The following is a 19,482-nucleotide window of genomic DNA, read 5'->3' on the forward strand; positions in this document are numbered from 1 at the left end:
GACGTATATCGTAATAATTATTGATAATGACTGATATACATATTTTTTTCTTGATAACATTTTTGGCCACATCGCCCAGCCCTACTTACTACCCAATGTTATAAGTTGTTAAATATAATTAAGCATGGCAGTGTTTTTGCCCAATCACACAGGTATTGATGTCTAACGTTTTTTATATTTCTTTATTTAAAAACAGTATGGTGACAGAAAAAAAAATAATTACAAGAGCTGATTCCAAATCTGAAAATTACAGAGGATCCTTTAAGGTACCACAGACTTAACAATACTGAAATTTCTAACAGATAGATATAGTAACTTTTTACACATCAACTCAAGTTTACATGTATATTTTGTAAGACCACATAATAACATTAGCTGTGTAATCCACTGAAATATGTCAGAAAGGATGCCATATTTGCCTTTGTGCAGTGCTTCATTGTCCTACACCGAGCTTTAATACATTACTACATCAAAATAAATTGAGATATTGTATATAACACTGCACCTGCCATGTGCTCAGCAGATTGAATGTTTATTGGAAAGTAAAACGGGGATGTATAAATATGAACATTTTACAAGGGTCAGATGACTTCTGCACCATTTTAACCCTTTCTCTAAAACATTTCAACAGCACAGTGATACTTTGCTGTAATCTTAGGATGATTTAAGCGGCAGAATAATGGGGGGAATAACAACTGACAGTTGGCACCAAGAAATGTACTGTAAATACTGTATATATACTCAATTAATACAGGTTTGTTGTCATAAGTGCTGCTGTCACTGTCCCACTCGGTATCTGTGCACTGAACAAATGGCTGCGCCGTTTTAGTTTTAATGTTCTTACAGGAAATAAGGTGTTGTGGTTCTAGGTGGAATGACCCTTTCAGAGTCAGGCACAGCTCTGAAGAGCTTTGGCTCTCTTGTGTTAGCATCTTTGAAGACCATAATGGAAGCGATGTTGCCGCAGCGATAGCAGTAGTTCGGAGCCGACCACACTGTGACCAGCTTCTCGTCAAACATGAACTTGTAGCCTTCGTGGACAAGTTGATGTGCCCTGCAGATCAGCTTCAGGTTGTTGATGTGAACAAACTGCAGTGTTTTGAAAGACAGAAAGAAGGGGAGAAAGATCAAATAAGTTAAAAAACAGTCAATATGAACACACATCACCTGTTATTTTCATTGGTTAATGAAGTGGAATTTTGCAGGGGCTATTACTGCACTGGACTACCACCACCAGTTTACATGTGACCATGTTTGCCATCAGATGGAAGATGATCTATGATTTTCAGAGCAACACTTCTGTTCTGTATGGAGTCTAGGAAACATTCTTACATTTCACTATAAGCTTGTCTTAACTGCACTTGTGCTTATTTTCAGTTTTGCATCTTGGCAGTAACAGGTGGCCCAAAGCCACACTTGTATCACTGAAGGTGTAGCTCCCTAAAAAACCCAACACAATTCAGTGCAGAAAATTATGAGAATTCCCACTGTTGCAGCTTTTCATTTTGACTTATCACAGCAGGAAAAGCACAGGTGTTAATAATAACATTAAAGCAAGGGTAGGCAATTTATTTCAGAAGCATTCGTTGAAATTGTCTTTACTGTTACTGGACACTTGGTCTGACAGTTGGTGTGAGAAGGCAAGATTATTTGGTTTAGAAATCTTTTCTAAAATTATGTGAAATTTAATTAAAAAATATGTTTGTGTATGAAGGTGTACAGAAGCCTTTTGTTAGGTTTATTTATTTTTGCATGTTCAGAAATTCAGTTTTTCTTTTTGTTTAACCATCGCACTCCTTGCTACTTTTGTAACTGATGTTGATGATCATTTTGTAATTGAACCTAAATGTTCATGACATTGTGTACTCGCTGCAAATCACTCAAAATTAACGTGAGCTCAACTCAGTTAAAGTAAAAGAAACCTACCTCATTTGTGACCTTTGCACCAAAGAGCCAGCCAGCTCCTCTGGGGCTGATGGCCCAAGTGTCAACGTCCTCGGGGTCTGACCACACCAGATCACAAAACGCTCCTTTGTGGGGGATCTCCTGGTTCCGCTCAATGGTTCGAATTTGATCTAGAGTTTTTATGTCTGGGGAGAGACCTCCGTGGACACACAGGATCTGCTCGTCCATCAGCTGTCAAAACCGTAGAATAAGAGATGACTTACAGGTAATGTTCGGTAAATGACATGAGATGTTGTTAAACCCTCTGATACCTGATAGATTACCCACAAATAGCTCCCAAAAAAATGTACTTGGCAAACTGTGATCAGTGGTTACATATTTCAGCTGAAAAGTAAGTTTACTTATAATGTTAAAATAGTATTTTCTTCATATTTTGAATTATTTATTTTTACTGTATGATGCGGCGTGCTTCTTGGACGATTCTGAAAAATGTGTCAAAGGCATTACAAAGGAATGAAACGTGAAGGTTGTGCTATCTTTGCCATCTCTATGTAAATCCAATGATCTTATAAAGTGAACCCGAGCCAAGTCCATTAGTGAGAAAGTAGAGACTGTTCACCTAAAGCAGCTCAGATAGCAGCATCACATTATGCAATGCAGGTAAAGGAACAGCATTTAATCTGTCTTTACAGAAACCAAAAAACTCTACTCATATGTAATTCAGCTGCTGTCTACTAAAAAATAACCAACACGAAGCTTATTCAAGGATTTCAGTCAAGGTTAATTATCAGGTCACATCATCAAAGTAACTACACATAATCAAAAAACACTTCAATACTTACAGCTGCAACCGTTAACATATCAAACACTTTAGTGCAATAACGCCAGGCATTTGCATTCCCATACTTGGTCTGGCATTCGTCTGCAAGACAAAAAAAAGCACTAATTTATTTCAGAAACAGAAAGGTGAGATTTGGGACAATGCAGTTTGCAAAACCTGATCAACATCCGCCACAAAGCAAATCGTACCATAAAAGCCATAAACTTGGGTGATCTGTCTGCTCTCGTGGTTCCCGCGTAGAAGTGTGATGCGGTCGGGCCACTTGGCTTTCAGCACCAGCAGGTAGGTGAACGTCTCCAAACTGTAATACCCTCGGTCAACAAAGTCACCCTGCAGATGACAGAGGGTTATTGCCAACACTGTACAAAAATGCAGGTTACACAGAATAAGGCACAAGTTCAAATTGATTTCAATATACAAACCATAAATATGTAATTTGTGTCTGGAACCTGGCCGCCAGTTCGGAAGAGTTCACAAAGATCGTAAAACTAAGAGACAAAGAGATAAAAACTTAGTGTAGGCATTACATTTTAAACATGCTATGTAAACTGCAGGCTATACTCTGCTGTAATATTAGGGTACACTGAGTGTTCCTTGTGGTGCACTTTGGGTTAGGGCTTCCTGCTTTGAATGGCTGGTTTTTACCTGTCCATGTATGTCCCCACATACTGTTACAGGAGTAGAAACGGGCTGAACGTTGGACTCCTCCAGCAGCAGGTCACACACATAGTCACATAACCTCTGTAGATATGAAAGCACAACACAAATACAGAAGCGATGAGGGTTCGGCCATCCTTTAGCACTAATATTTAATGCATAAATATGTATAATGACTGATGGAACAAGAGGTATTCAGTGTTTCCACCCAAATCTTTTTCTAGTCAGGGAAATACCTCTGAAACATAGTTTACTTTGTCATGGGACACTAATTCTCTGCAGTCACAAATAATGAGATTGTATTAAGGTTACCAGCTCTTTGTAGCAGGGTTACCCCCCCACACCTGCTCAATGACAATGAAACTTCCAGGAATGTGTAAATGCAACTGTGGTTTAGGTACAGATCTGTGATGTGACTGGCACTGTCTAACATCCCAAACACTCAGGAATGACGACCTACCAGTAGCAGTTCCTTTAACAGTCCACCTCGTTCTGGGTAGAATATATCGTATTAACAGTCTCAACTGTAACATATCTTGAGTTTCAAATTCAACAACATTTATTTAAGACAAGGAAAACCAAGCACGTAAAAGAAACCCACACTCATATTTATAAGACAAGCAAACTTGATGCTCACTGATGGGCACTTAGTCTGATAATGTGGTCATAAGGGCATCGGTCTGGAATGATTTTGACCAATAGGCATCCACTATATGGATTCGTGTTTGATTGAGTGCAATACTGCTAAAACAATTAGTTATGTCTTGGTGTACACATTCACACTGGGTGTTCAGTGCAGGAATTACTGCCCTTTTATACATAACCCTGCAGTTTTAGGGGACCAAAAGCAATTGGACAGATGAAGCCAATAATTCTGACTGGTCAGTGGTTGACACTGAGTCAATTCAAGTCAGTGAGTACACCTGTATCTACCTGAGTAACTAATAATAAATTACAATCCAACTGCTTACAGTAAATATTGTGGCGCATTTACTCTAATACTGCCTTTATTTGGGCGGCTGTGGCTCAGGAGGTAGAGCGGGTTGGCCGTTAATCTGGTTCAATGCCTGGCTCCCCTGGGTTGCGTGTCGAAGTGTCCTTGGGCAAGATACTGAACCCCGAATTGCCCCTGGCTGTTCCGCCAGTCCATGAATGTGAGTGAATGTTAGTTTCGGTTTCAGCACTTAGGCTCAGTGTATGAATGTGAGTGAATGGTAAATGCAGATGTAAAAGCGCTTTGAGTGGTCGAAAAGACTAGAAAGGCGCTATACAAATACAGAGAATTTTACATTTATTGGTATCATCTAGCATAATAGCAAATGAAGTCTCCAAGGAAGAAAAGCAACGGCAACTATATTCAACATCAGGCCAAATAAACATATTCACACCTAAATGAAGAGTTTCCAACAATAAGAGATTATCCCACAGCCTTCTGTGCGACTACTGTCAAAGTGCAATGTGTGACCAGGAATTAAATACGACTTTATTAATGAACGCTTGATTGTAACTGAATGTGTAACTCAATTCTGTCCACGACTCCGCAGTCTACCAGCCAGGTGTGTCTCAGTTTTTCGATAAATAACAGAACAGCTTAGGAGTCTCTCCACCAGCAGCCGAGTGATAAACAACCTGCTGTCATCCCTCCATCACAGCAGTGAGCGTCAGCAGGTCGCTACGGATGTCTGGTCATTTCACCGTCAGTATACACATACTTCTTCGATAACATTGTATAGGATAGTTGGGCTTGTATTTAGCTAACAATTTCTTTGAACAGTTTTGACTTCCTGGCCAAAAGATGAAGTCAGCAGGCTAACGTTACTAGCTAACGTTAACTGAAGCTAACGTTGACAGTTAGCTAACTGCGCTGTTACAACATAAACCAGCAGTGAGTTAACGTTACCATTACACGCTCATCACATGTCCTAATCAAAAACATTTATATAAAGTCATATTTACCTTAAGGTCATTTTCTGGGAGGTATTTACACTGCTTTGCAATCTCTGCATATTTATCCAAATCCAGAGGCGCCATTGTACCTAGCCAGTTGTCGTGCGCAACTTCCTGCAACACTTGAGCGGAGTTGGAGACGGTCGTCACCCTCGACTGCCCTCTATCGTGTGTATTACATGGTGTATTAACGAATACAACTTGGTAACGGTTTAACTTGTGACAGATAAACTATTGAAACGCAAGCTGCAACTTCAAAATCAGAATTACAAATAGTCTCCTTTCTTCCGCAATGATAAAGAGTGGAATATTGGCCGTCACGCAAGTTTTATTTTTATCGTTTTCACCGGAAGTATTACTCTGATGTTCTGTCTGACTTGATGCTTGTGGAGTCAACAGTTGTCAAGGCCGTATTTATAATCTGTCTTGAGCGTTCCTGCCCTTGACTTCAATGTGGAATTAAAGCAGATTAGAAAGATTTTACAATAGAAGAATGCATAAATAACTTGTTAAAAAAATTCTAGAAACTACATTCGAAATGAAACCATTACATTAAACGGAGATGCAGTTACATATTACAACCACCGGATGGCAGTGTACACTTACTATAAACCACATCCATGTTATAAATGCTCGCATACCTGCCAGCCATCAAACCTACCAAGAATCAATACATAGGCTACCAAACCGTCTCTGAGCATAGCTTACCACATTTTAAAAATAATTTTCATAACATAATGTATCATTTTCAACAAGACTGTCGCTACGCACTGTGAGCACTGGAGGGAAATAAACGCTTATGATTTGACTCTCATGGTTTATAACTTCACAAGCATCAAGGCAGACGCAAAGGCAGTGCATTACTTCCGGTGACGACATTCAAAATAAATGTTTTAAAATTGAAGCGCAGTTACGTAATATGATGTGCGCAAATATGTTGTAGTATACAGAAACATATATCATCATATAAGTGTTAATAGATTCCCTAGTCCAGTTCTCATTGCTTGGGTAGAACACTTTGAAGAACTGATTTTGTAAACAAAATGTACCAGAGAGAAACACACACTTACCAGACATTGTAGGAATGTTCTGATGTGACCAAAAGATTAAATAAGTGGCCTAAGAATTCTTGATAAGCCGAACTTTCATTCACAGTTTAGGGGTTTGCCTTATTTAACCGAGCCATCAATCAAGATGAATTATTTTTTCTAAATGAGTGTTTTCAGGATAGTTTCATACAGACTCAGGTGTGAAACCATAGACAATGAAGTATGTGACTTTGCAAGCAAAACCAAAGGTAGGTAGCCCAATGATCATTAAAAACATCTTACTACGAGCCACCACCGGGCATTTCCTCTATATTTGGAAGATGATCTGGGCTGTTAGGTGGACGTCTAACATTTAATTATATTGTATATGTAGGTTTACATTATCTTTAGAAACCATGCTTATTTGAGTAGTTCAATTTATGAATGGAACAGGTTATGTTCATCTAATTTTCAGACGAGTGGGGACGTTCGATAATTTACAATATATTGTGTCTTCATAGGGTGTTACGGCGCTGTCCAACCAGCGAAGGAGCGAGCGCCCACAGGCAGTCTTCCCATTGGCCAATAAGTACGTCAATCTCGGGTGGCTCGTGTTAGGCTGCATCGCAGGTGAAGTGTTGACTGTGGTTCATAGGGCAACAAACAGCAGCGTACGACGCCGGGGGACATCAATGGTGGAGTACGCGTTCATTCAGGGACAGGTCTGAGAGAGACCATTATTGGGGCTTACATGGAGAGCTGAAACTGAATATGAGGTTAACGTCCTTAATGATGTACATATCTCCGGTCCTGCTATTTATTTTGTATGTATATATTGGATTTTCTGAAGCTGCACCTCGCATCAGCCCCAACGATGCGTCGCCTATCTCCGGGAAGCCCGGCTCAGCCTCCGACACCGGGGAGACCTTCCGCACCGACTTGCCTCGCAGTTTACCCGAGGGCACGTTCGCTCCCGGGCCTTTAGCCGGACTCACGCCGTCGCCTGGCGTTGTTTCTGCCGGACCGACCACCACTACTAGCCCTATTCCAAAAAATGCAACCACCTTCCAGCCTCTGACAACGGACCCGACCACCACCACCACCACCACCACCGCACCTGATACGGGAATCATTTCAGCCAGTAAAGAACAAATAACAGCGCCGGTTTCCAGATTAAGCAGCGCACGCAAAAGATCCATCGATGCACAAACATCACTTTTTGCTCCGGAGAAAATGCTGCAGACCATGGTGTCCATGGTTTCGCAGCGCACAGCAAATGATGCCTGGGCTGCAGATAATATTGGCATATCTGTTACCTCAGTAGAGAATAGTCAAGGTGAGTTCATGCGAATGAAATACCTACCAGGAACGTGAAACTACATCATTCATATTTTTTTAGCCGTTGTAGGAAATCATGCTTTACAACCGTTAAAAAATAGACATTGGGGAAACAATTCAGTTTTTTTTTTTTACATTCGTGTTCAGGAAACGAGTCTGTGAAGACGAAGAAGACATCCTTGCCTATCTAGACTGCTAGAAGGAGCAGGGTGGTCGCACGGTGGTTTTGACGCAGAGAGCGACCGAATAAACCAGACTGCAACAATGGGCAGACCCCTCAAATAATCGGCGAATCACCAAATCCTTGTGCATGAATATTTTTTTGAAAATTAATTTCAGAAAACTATTCATGCACAATTTGTGCAATGTGGATTTTGCTGTGTGGCCTATTTAATATTCTAGAGGCCCTTTATTATGGGTTAGTGTGCCACATATTACAGCGGGCTGGAAAAGGGGGGCTATGAGGGGGTGCAAGGTTGATCCTGTTGTTGTTCAGTCAATGTATTCGATCCATCACTGCATATAGCATCCGCACAGACCCGTGATCCGTCTGTGTTAGACCAGACACGTTTGATGTTGACAGGGAATCGCAAGAAGCTGCTCAGATAGCTGCCTCATCCCCCTCTATTGTTGTTTGCATGGGCATGTACAGAACAAGGCCATCCAACCAAAATGGCCAGACAGGCCAAGCCATGAATGAGCAATGACACTGGAGCCCCTCCTCTCTCACCTCACACATCCCCAGTATATCCATGTGGATGTGTTGTTCTCCAGCTAACACAGCAGCACAGGCTGATGGATCCTGTCCAAAATGGTTCTTTAATGGTTGGGGAAAGTCTGCTGAAGCCAAAGGTGTCAGTTTCAGAGCCCATAAGAGGATGTTCCCCTTCACTTTTAGGAGATAGAGCTTATTCATTTCTCCTACACTAAGATATACCTGAAGTTTAAGAATATGAAGGATACAAAAATAAAAACGGCTTAAATGGCGCGTTCACAACATCCTCATTTTCCTTTTTATTGTTTCTGAAAACCTTGTTGTTTTTCTTGCCAGAAAGTGCCATGTCCTGGTTGTTAGTTCATGACGGCCCAACAGAAAATCCAGATTTTTTATTTCATATTCTGACTGATGTTGGCCCCTCACATCAGGAGTCCAGTCCAGTCATGTTTTTTACATTGACCCTTTGTTCTCCACACCGTGTACTACCTTACTGACAGCAGTAATCTCAGTGATCGGAGGAGGATTAGAATAGCTGATCATAAATGACTGGTTCTGATATTTGGATGTCCTCCGGTTCAATAGAAATTTAAACAAATTTCTAGTAAACTTTTGAAAGAGAGACTCAGGAACGGGGTTCTAATTGGTTTGATGCCATTCTCTGGATGGTTTACTCAGCTTAAAAAGTGCATTGAGGGGCCAATTTAAGATATCCAGAAGTCTGGTGTGATGCTTGTGAATAGATTTTAATGATTATATTGTATTTGGCGCTGATATCTTTCTGAACAGTTGCATGTGACATGTTTTCATTGTTGTTCTGTTCCCATTGTCTTAAAGTCTTGGTTGATGAATCTTTACAAGATTATCTACCAGTTCAAGCTTAAACAACTAAAAGCTTCTTAGTTGTGGAGTTGCTTTTATGTGTGCTATGTGACAGCAAACGGAACATGTTTGGTACTGAGTTGTGGGTTGGATAAAAAGAGCATTATGAAGACTTTGGGCTTTTGTCACCATTTTCTGACATTTCTGACCTAATAAGAAAATGGGGAGAGAAATAGAGAAAATAGGTACACATTCATCGATAAGTCAATTAATTGTTAGTTAAAGCCCCATTTTGAAACTACATTCTTATATAACTTTAGGTATTTTTATTTTATTTTGCGTCAGTATTGCAGATGAATTGAGTTCAAATGGTGTCATGTTTAGGCAGTTCCCCTTAATCAGTCCGTGTTATTTATCTGGTCAAAATGAAACCTCTTCCCTTATGTGAGATCATCACTGTGCATCTCCAGGAGCCTCAGCACTCTTCATTGTTCTTGTGGAAAGGCCACTCTCATTATAATATCGTGTCAACAAAGGCATCACCTGGGTTAACGCCTCGCCCAGCCACCAACATACATTCTCTGACAGGGCAGGGTCATGGCAGACAGATAAAAGATGTGCTTTCATATAGCTCAGGCTTTCCTTTCTTTGAAACATCTCTCTGCACTTTCTGAAAGCTGATAATTCAATTCTAATGCAACAATTCATAACAGAATTTATCCCGGTTGTCTCACTTTTCATATAGATCAGGTCTAGGCTACACCGTGCAAAATAATTTACAGAGACCCAACATTCCCCACCATGAGCAGTTGGCGACAGTGGCAAGGAAAAACTCCCTTTTAACAGGTCAGGATAACCTGTTTTGATGCTTGAACCAAAATTTAAAATACAGTAATTGTTTCCTCCCACCGCTATTGTTTTCTGTGGAGAAGCTCAGACAGACAAGCGGTGAATAAGTCGAGAGAGGAGTTTTGGAGACATGACTTGTTCTGAACAGCCTGCCGCTGTCCGTGTCTGAATACCAGCCATGCTGTCGCACCACTTTACAGCAGTCAGATAGATGGGACAGAGGTGAACTCTGCCTGTGTTCCTCCCCCTTCTCTCTCCGCTATACACAGGTCCAGTCCAATTTAAATCATACCTGTTGTGTGGCTTTACAGATCACCCCATCCCACACTCACAGGACGTCTGGGTTTAAGAATGAACTGCAGTGTGTATGTGTGAGGTGATATGCATTCACTGGGTCTCACACATTCTCAGGCGTGATCAGGGCCGACAGTTCTTCAGCAGCCACTGTACCAAAGGGTCTGACAGTATACGCCACGGGCTTGCATAACCACAGGCCTTACTTAGTTACATAAAAGTCCAAGCAACAGTGGAAGAGGAGCTCAATCTGAGTGGGACTCCAGGACAGGAATGCATTAAAATTCAGCTGTCCCTCCCTCTTTATCTAGCTGCAAGCTGAGGTATTGTGTGCAATCTGTGTGCATACCATGTAGGAAAAACATTTTTATTTTGCTGTCACATCTCATACCGGTTTGTTTTCTTTGGCTGACTGCTGAGCGCCGAATAGAGACATACAGTCAGGCATTTAGTCGTCACTTGCCACACCTAACTTCAGATCAGATGAATAATAGATTGCCACTCAGTACCCTACAGGGTCATCCACATGTCTATCATTATATCCTCTCTGGTTTCTTACAGTGCGCCAGTTTGAACTGTACAAAAGCCTTCATTGGCAACACAGCAGGGCATACCAGCTTTACCATCTTTGTTTAAGACTGATAAATCTGTACAAAATAACAAAGTAGTATAAAACAGATTGGAGGCCAGCCTGGTCTTAAATCATTAATCTTATGTATAGTAGGGGATATGGAAGCAGGCTCCATGGTTGAGAGAAATATGGACAAGGAAAGTGTTTGTAAGCAGTGTTAATGCATCTATGGGACAATGCTGCAGTTTGTAGTCTGGTAGTGGGCCATCACAAGGACAATGACTTCTGCATTTCCAAACGCAGTGAATCACTGTTTATATTGTGCAATTTAAACTGAGCGAGTCTGCCGCAGCCAGCCATGAGATCGCACCAAAACAGGAAACGCTGTCTTGGCGTAACTTGTTTAGTCGAACGGGCTTGGATTAAAGTGAAAATAGATGTGTTTTATTTAGCTCTTTTTTTCTTATTCTCTGTCACACTTTCTAGCCATCCACAGAATACTCTCACCGCACATGCGCACATGACTAATAAAAGGTTTTAGGGCAATTTAAACACATTAGTTAGGCTACATAATCTACATGATAAAAACTATTGTTCAATCAAATTTTAAGGTGTATTTTGATTTCCATCAAATGAGGAATGTAATAGACTTACTGTGACTAGTTTTGGCACTAAGGCTGGTCAGCATATTGTTTAATGTGTTAAAGAGCTTCTACTCTGACAGAGGATGGTCTTTTGATGGTCATTCAAAATGACCAACCATTAGTGATCGCTTCACATTCTGAAACCACGCTACCAAAGAGGCATGAAACAAGACTTTATGGCTTGTTGAGACTCGTTTCATGAAAAAAAGAATATATATTTGTATACTGTCACAGACTGTAGCGAGTGTTTTCATCCATCCAGAAATAACAGGCCGTACTTATGTCAAAGACTTGTATAGTTATACCACTGATACTACATCTCATCTTTTTGTTTTTCCCTTCCACTGTGACACACCCATTCATCCACGCAGAGGGCCTTTGTAACTGCAGCAGTGGCGGCGAGGGGATTTTGGATCCGGACGAGTGTGATCAGAGAAGCGGTCAGTGTTCGTGTCTGCCGGGCTACGCCGGTCTGCAGTGTGAGGACTGCGAGGAGGGACACTTCACCAACGGCACCAGCGGCTGCCTGCCCTGCGCCTGCGACTCCTTCGGCGCAGTGAACCTCCTCTGTGACAGGTCAGGCTGTGAAAGTAACACAAGTAGCACACCCTCCGGTAGCCATGTTGGAAGTGGATGTTTGTTGTCATGCTGTCATTGAAGAGAAATGTTTCATTTCTGTGTGGAAAATGTTTGACTCAGACAGAATTTGTATTTAGATAATGTTAACTTGTTTGCTAGCTAACTATAGTATACGAAGCTGCATTAATCAATTGCCTCATTTGTTCCCTGGATCCACGTCACAAATGATTAAAGCTTGATGCTGGGCCGGTGACCTGACCTTCAGACACCAGACATCAAATAATGCTGAAAACACTCTCTACTCTTTGAATAGTTCTGTTTCTGTACAGACAGTATTTGGAACATCTGCAGTTTCAGTTGGGCTATTTGCTTGTGGCTGGCAGTGGCCTGTGGGTTCCCTACACATTTGCTGATAAATCATGTGATTAGATGGAGAAAACAAAGCCGTCTGGCAGCCAACCTAGATTAAGAAACATAAACAGAAATGGTTATGTTTAGGTTTTAGCTTGTGGTTAAGTCTAGTTATAATGTTCGAACTAGGCATATTTAGGTACAAAGTTATGGTTTAGATACCTAAGCGTAATACATTGTTGTGTGTTGTCACCTCAGTATTTAATATTACAATGCACTGGAATATTGCTGCTGACCCTCCACACTGCTTGAACTCCGACTTGATTCTTGAAAAGCATGTGATTGGACAGACACCATGTTTAATTGCCACGCAAGCACACAAGTGTGCAAACACTGACTGTGTACATAGCCTTCGTAGGTATATGAGAACCAATAGGTTGACCACAGAGTGACTATAGTTTATCACTGCCAGTCCACCAACATCCTGCAGAGCGTGGGAAAACAAGATGGCTAATTGTGTCACTATGACTTAATACTGAATATTTTCAGGGATCTTTCATATTTAGCCTGCTCGTATGTATTATATGCGCAGTGGGTTTTCATGACAAAGCCAGACATAGCCTCTGGAAAATGTGTGGTGTAGGCTACCTGCAAAGTGAAGTACTATCTTTAGCAGCAAAGTGCTGTCACTTTTGCCTGCCAAACCCAAACAGACTGTCTGCTGTGAATTACTGTTTGTTATCTCATAAAGAGAGACAAGATGTTCTGGGGCTCAGCTTAGCTCAGATGTTTTGTTCATCATAACGCCATAGCCATGCAGAATCACGGCGGCCCTTACATGCAGCATCTCCGCATGTCACAAGAGCTGTGACTTGGAAAAGAAGCTGCGTGTGTGGGTTAGGAACGTGGTAAAAATAGCGGCTGTACTTTCTGCCTCTAACCATGAAAAGGAATGCTGCTGCTTGAGTCAATGTCCACAGTGTGTGGAGGATTTGTTTTGTCATGCTCTGAAAAATACGTCACAGTATGGGCTTACATAAGCTAAATCTTAATAGGTGTAGTCCTAAACACAGGATGCCTTTTTCATGTTTATGAAGTCTACAATGCTGTGTCTAGAGGGACGCAATGGGATGTAGGTGAAGGTGCAGGCAGGATGGTTATTTCAAGGCTCCAAGCTTTCACACACTAACACAGTCCTTCTCAGACAGTCTGAGCCAAGCCTGGCCACTGCTAACCCTGCTAGCCTAACCTAGCCCCCCTCAGGAGCTTATTACTGAGAGTTACAAAGATTAGCTAAGTTTCCTACCCCCCAGCCTGCTGCTTTAGGTCTCTTTCCCATTAAGTAATGAGCCGTCCAGCCAAAATAGAGCCAGTCAGTGCTTTAGTTGTATCCACTGTATCCACGACAGTGACAACAGAACAAACAGGGATTTGAACACTACTGCCATGTTCATTCCACAAACACGAGCATTAAAGCAATAGTTTGACAATTTTGGTAAACACAATGTCCAAAGGTAATAAAATCTGCCTACTAAACCCTTTGAGGCTCACTAGTTAACATGTTTTATTTTTTTCACCGTCCAAAGACATGCGGACTAGGTTGATTGGTGACCCTAAATTGTCCTTAGGTGTGAGAGTGTGCGTGACTGGTTGTTTGTGTGGCCCTGCGATCGATTGGCGACCTGTCCAGGATGTACCCTGCCTTTCGCCCGATGTCAGCTGGGATTGGCTGCAGCCCCCCGCAACCCTGTACACAGGATAAGCGGTTGACGATGGATGGAAGGATATTTCACTTGTTTAATCTGTACAAAATCCAAAGTGTAAAAACAAAAATTTTACAGAGCATTATGTACCAGTTGTTGCCTGACAACTGGTACCAGCCAATAAATAGTCTGGCACATAACGCCTTGTAAAATAGTGAATTATTGTTTTATTTATTTATTTTTATTTATTTATAAAGCACCAGTTTATAACAGAAGTTATCTCCTTTTATTTTTCATATACATGAGTCTAGACCATACTCTTTGTAATTATGTACAGAGACCCAACAATTCCCACCGTGTGCAAGCACTTGGGCACAGTGGCAAAGACAAACGTCCTTTTAACAGCTAGAAACCTCAAGCAGAACCCAGACTCAGGGTGAACGGCCAACTGCCTCGACCGGTTGGGTTAAGAGAAAGAGAGACTCTCCAGCTCTAGAAGCAGACATAGCTGCTGAAAGCAACAGAAGAAGAGAAGGTTGTACGCAACTTTCTGTACAGATTAAACACATTAGATATTAGAACTTGCTTATTACTGAGCTAATTAACACATTATCTGGATTTTCTTACATTTGGACAAAGCTAGGCTAGCTGTTTCCCCCTGTTTCCCCTCTTTATGCTAAATTAAGCTAATCTGCTGCTTTGTACACGGGATCATGGTCATGTTGAAACAGGAAAGGTTCTTCCCCAAAACTGCTGCCACAAAGTTTAAATGGCACCATTATCTGAAACCCCATTGTATTTTGGATTAAGATTCCTCTTCATTAGAACTGGCCCCATACCAAAAGCATGCAGGGCCACACAGTGTGGGATACATGCAGGTTAGCCTTTAGCAGCCGCTAGCGTTAATTTGTACTTCAGCTGCGGTTTCCTAATGTCATACGCTACACGTCTGACCCTCTAATTTATACTCAGGGAAGAGCTGACTTAGCCAGTGTGCCTTCATAATATCACTCCATTTTCAGCCGTTTATGATGTCAGGAGCATTGATAGACACGCTGGCAGAGGCAAGATCACTTCCAGATACTTGAGAGCCAACTGAAAGCATTGCATGAGGGAAAAGCTGATCTTTGTTCACAAAACACAAACAATCACACATGTGTAACTCATTCTGAGCTGGTTATGAAGTGTTTTCTGTGATGATGCAGTCCCACAGTTTGTCTGAGGCAGCATTACGTAACTGCAGTACAATATAAAGCTCAAAGCCAGAGATCCGGATTTTTTGCATGATGCCAACTCTGCTACATGCACATACTGAGACCTATTAACAACGTCCTTTGCATTTTTTAATCCCTGTTGTTGTGTGGAGGTGCATTCATCTAGATATGGCCAAATATAGATGACATGACATCACAAGGAGATATTTCCAGCAGCTAGGACTGTAATAGAATACTTATTTTCATTATTATCTAGAACATCAATGTAAACTTCAGAATTCTGCATCAGTTTCTTCAAATCAAAGACAAAGACCTTCGCTCTAGAAAATAGTCTGCAGAGTCATTCAGCAGTATTATGCAAGTAGAATACCCCATGGAAGATCAATTTGTTTTCTTATTACATCAGAGAAGCAGAGTGCACAGACGACATGCTGTATTGTGATCATTCAATATCCTCAAATCTTGGATCAGACATGATTCACTGAAAATCATGTTTGTTTAGCATCACAAACTAATGACAAATGCTCAGGCATGGCACAGAATGTATCTGATATGCACAGGAAGTTTGCCTTCCTGTATTTTACATTTCGACTCTACTTTGCCCTCAGGTGACAGTAGTTATTCTGTGTGCTGGAATATGAAGTTAAATGACCTGCTGTGCTCTTTAACAGCAGAGTTCCCTGTGGGTACATCAAATGGGGAACCAGCCAGCCATCAGTACAAACAAGCACCAAGCTCATTTTAGGGTTTCAGGTTGCTGATTAACTCACCTTTCACAAGAATTGCTGATAATGACGTGACCTATGTTCACTGCCTCGATGGTGGAAGTTCATCTGTAACTAACAGCTGTGTGTGTGTGTTTGTAAAAAGCCAGCCATCATAGAGAGGGGGAGACGCAGTATCATTTAAATACTGGGATAACAGCTTACATTTTCAGACTGTCTCATGGAAGCCATTTATGGTGTTGCACTCTGTTGTATAAAAGTTGTATCTTTAGAGAGAAGTTCAAACCCTGCTTACGATTTTGCCTCTGCACAGTATACTGCCGCCTGAAGAAGTTACAGCGATGCTGGCAGCTGTGTGAGGCACAGCAATGCTAAGAGCTAAATGCTCACCTTAGCATGCTAACAACCCAACAGTGATGATGTTAACATGCTGATTAGAGGTCGACCGATATGTTTTTTTTCACGCCGATGCCGATACCGATGCCGATACCGATGCCGATACCGATACCGATCTTTTGAAATCCGGGTCGGCCGATGGCCGATTAATGCTGCCGATTTATTTTGGCCGATATTTGGCTGATATTTGCTTGGTTTTTAACCTCTATTTGCACCGAACTGAAGCACAGAAATCCGCATTGATATTCGGTGCGGTAGATAACGGTCGTTAAGGTTCCAGTGCCGTATTAGCATCGGGGCTGTCTGTAGCTACCCGTTAGCAAAGCAAAGCCAGTCTGTCACTAGCCTATAGTGCGTTGGTCTCTTTTTTATTACTTATTTCTCTGCATTGAGTGACAACCCTCTCAAATATAAGACACACAAACAGAACAAATAAAAGTCTCAGATTCACTCTGTAATTGCAAAATTATTGCTTACTTATTGTGACATGATAGCAACTCTTCTGTGATAATGCAACTTCAACTACAATCCAAATTAGCCGAATGTCATGTGTCTTATTCAGGTTTTTTCTCGAAGTTGGCAGTAACATATCAAAAGTTTTTAATTAAATATAAAGGAGTAATAAGAATTGAATCCTTACCGTTAGCTCCTTAGGCACTGGATGAGGTCTGCTGCTCACTCGGCTGGAAAAAGACTCTAGCGGCAGCGCGCGTCAAACACGTGTTCCACGACAACACTAGGCTGCCCACAGATGCGCCTGCCTAATAATCGGCTTGATATACTTGGATATTGGCCGATGCCGATTATGTTAAAAAATGCCAAAAATCGGCCGATTAATCGTCCGACCGATTAATCGGTCGACCTCTAATGCTGATGTTACAGGTAATGTTTGCCATGTTCACCATCTTATTTTAGCGTGGTAGCATGCTAAGATTTGCAAATTGGCACTAAACACAAAAGTACAGCTGAAGCTGACGGGAATGTTGTTGTTTTGCAGATATTTAGTATCTTGTAAAACAAAGTAAACTTCAGAGGATCAGGCAGAGTTAACACAATCCACACTGAGGGCAACACTAATGTCTGAACTAAATATCAAGGCAATCGTTGAGACATCTACTAAAAACCATAAATGTCAAGTTTATGGTGGCACTGAAGGAAAATCAGGGGATCGCCCTTAGCATTCATCCTCTGGGAACCATGTACAAAATGTTACAGTAATCCATCCAGTAGTTGTTCAGGTATTTTAGATTTTCAACTGTAAATACTTGCCAGTATGCCAGCTGTGTTAATAGCAGGTAATTCACTAATCAGCGGCTAAATATTGCTAAACCAATTGTGAAATTGACCCTATCCTGGGACACTGAACTTCGCTGAAAGCCAGACTAATGAAATTCCTTCAGGGTTAGCAGCTCTCAGCTTTCCATGTTCTTAACGACCCTAATGAGATTTACTCTTCTTGTCCTCTCATATTGTGCAACTCTGTCTGCAGTCATGTGATGTAAAAAGGACACATACTGTTTCCCAATTTGTTGGGTTAGGTCATGCCAATATTTGACAAAAGAGCTATATTAACCACTTGTATCTGTCATAACGGACGTGTCAGTACTGTATTTGGGTCAGCTCCTGTGGGCATTGTCTGTAAGGCATTTCTTTTTACCATACTGTATGGAAGGCGCCACCGTCTGTAATGAAATATTGATTGTTGGGGCAGATGTTTCCACCTCGGCATCATGTGTCACTCTGAAGTGGATGCATCATTGCCATCAATGTATCTTTGCTCTGCATTGATTGCAGTCTCTGTTTAATGTTATTTTATTTTATTTGCTGGTAAAAGTAATATAAGGACAGGGCACAATTGCAAAAGAGTGTCGCAGTAGTTTAATTCACATTCTTTGCAGGAAACAGTGCTCCAGTTATAGAGATACTGTCATCAGAAAGCAGCAGTGGACTGCAGGACTGCAGGGTTAGAGCCACATGTCAGAGTCCTGACTAATGGTCACACTCGGGAGACCTGCAGTCAATGCTGGTCTGTGGCTGGGTGTTAAGTGCAGATACACAGTTGCACAGGGCGGATACTGCCCTTTGATTAAAATGCCTCTCAGCTATTCATTGGAGGGATTATTCAGTCATATGTTTTGACTACCATTGAACACGTGTGTATGTGTGTTTTGTGTTGGAGGAGTGACTCTTAAAAGGCGTAGTCTGACATTTTGGAAGATGTGTTTGTTGGCTATCGGACCTGCTCGTCAGCTATCGGACCTGCTCGTCAGCTATCGGACCTGCTCGTCAGCTATCGGACCTGCTCGTCAGCTACCGGACCTGCTCGTCCTGTAAACAATAGCTCTTCTAAAAATGCTTGTCAACAACTCTCAAGCTTTAGATTTTCACATTTTATCCTTTATTTCCATTTTTTTATTGATTATATTGAATTTGGATACATTATATCTATTGAATATGTATATAAATAGAGATGTAAAATTAGACATTGTGAGTGTAGACATAGATAACACTGGATCTATTTATTGGCCAACAAATGCTCTGCCCAGTGACAGTCTCAAAGTTTCTTTGCTCACAGAAGGGTTGCTGGGTTTGAGCTCTGTCAACAAAACCCAACTGACTCTTTAATGGATTTGTGAAAAGCACACTAACAAGATAACAACACATGAACCGGACAGGTTTGAAATTGCCGGAAGGTGTTTTTTCCACTTATGATGGAGTTAGGCTAGCAGCGTCCCCTGGCCTTCAGTCTCTGAGCTAAGCAAGGCTAAGTTTGTACTGGATGCAGAGAGATGAAGGTCACATAGATCTTTGTCATTTACAGTCACATCAGCGTACACTTCCAACACAAAAATGTATGCATAATTAAACTGTAATCTGTAACAAAATAATACACGTATTTCCCA

The 19,482-nt window shown here is 41.4% G+C and overlaps 2 protein-coding genes across 2 annotated transcripts in view; one reads left to right on the forward strand and one right to left on the reverse strand.

Moving 5' to 3' along the window:
* Positions 1 to 167: 167 nt before the first annotated feature.
* On the reverse strand, positions 168 to 5,506 carry LOC119892177 (serine/threonine-protein phosphatase 6 catalytic subunit). Its single transcript, XM_038704321.1, has 7 exons — positions 5,360 to 5,506; positions 3,392 to 3,487; positions 3,169 to 3,234; positions 2,935 to 3,076; positions 2,748 to 2,827; positions 1,927 to 2,136; positions 168 to 1,089 (listed from the first exon to the last, which is right to left on the reverse strand). The coding sequence occupies exons 1-7, from the start codon at positions 5,432 to 5,434 to the stop codon at positions 841 to 843; spliced, it is 918 nt and encodes a 305-aa protein (XP_038560249.1). The 5' UTR covers positions 5,435 to 5,506; the 3' UTR covers positions 168 to 840.
* Positions 5,507 to 7,009: 1,503 nt separating this feature from the next.
* The window catches only part of si:ch211-158d24.2 (multiple epidermal growth factor-like domains protein 9), a 45,025-nt gene continuing 32,552 nt past the window's right edge, over positions 7,010 to 19,482 (forward strand). The window contains exons 1-2 of the mRNA XM_038704322.1: positions 7,010 to 7,714; positions 11,983 to 12,187. Coding sequence (XP_038560250.1) covers positions 7,150 to 7,714; positions 11,983 to 12,187 — 770 coding nt within the window. The 5' untranslated portion in view covers positions 7,010 to 7,149. The remainder of the gene's footprint in view (positions 7,715 to 11,982; positions 12,188 to 19,482) is intronic.

The sequence above is a fragment of the Micropterus salmoides genome, unplaced genomic scaffold, assembly GCF_014851395.1.
Source record: "Micropterus salmoides isolate LMB-PRFRI ecotype aquatic unplaced genomic scaffold, ASM1485139v1 Ms_hic_scaffold_7, whole genome shotgun sequence".
Taxonomy (NCBI): Eukaryota; Metazoa; Chordata; class Actinopteri; order Centrarchiformes; family Centrarchidae; genus Micropterus; species Micropterus salmoides.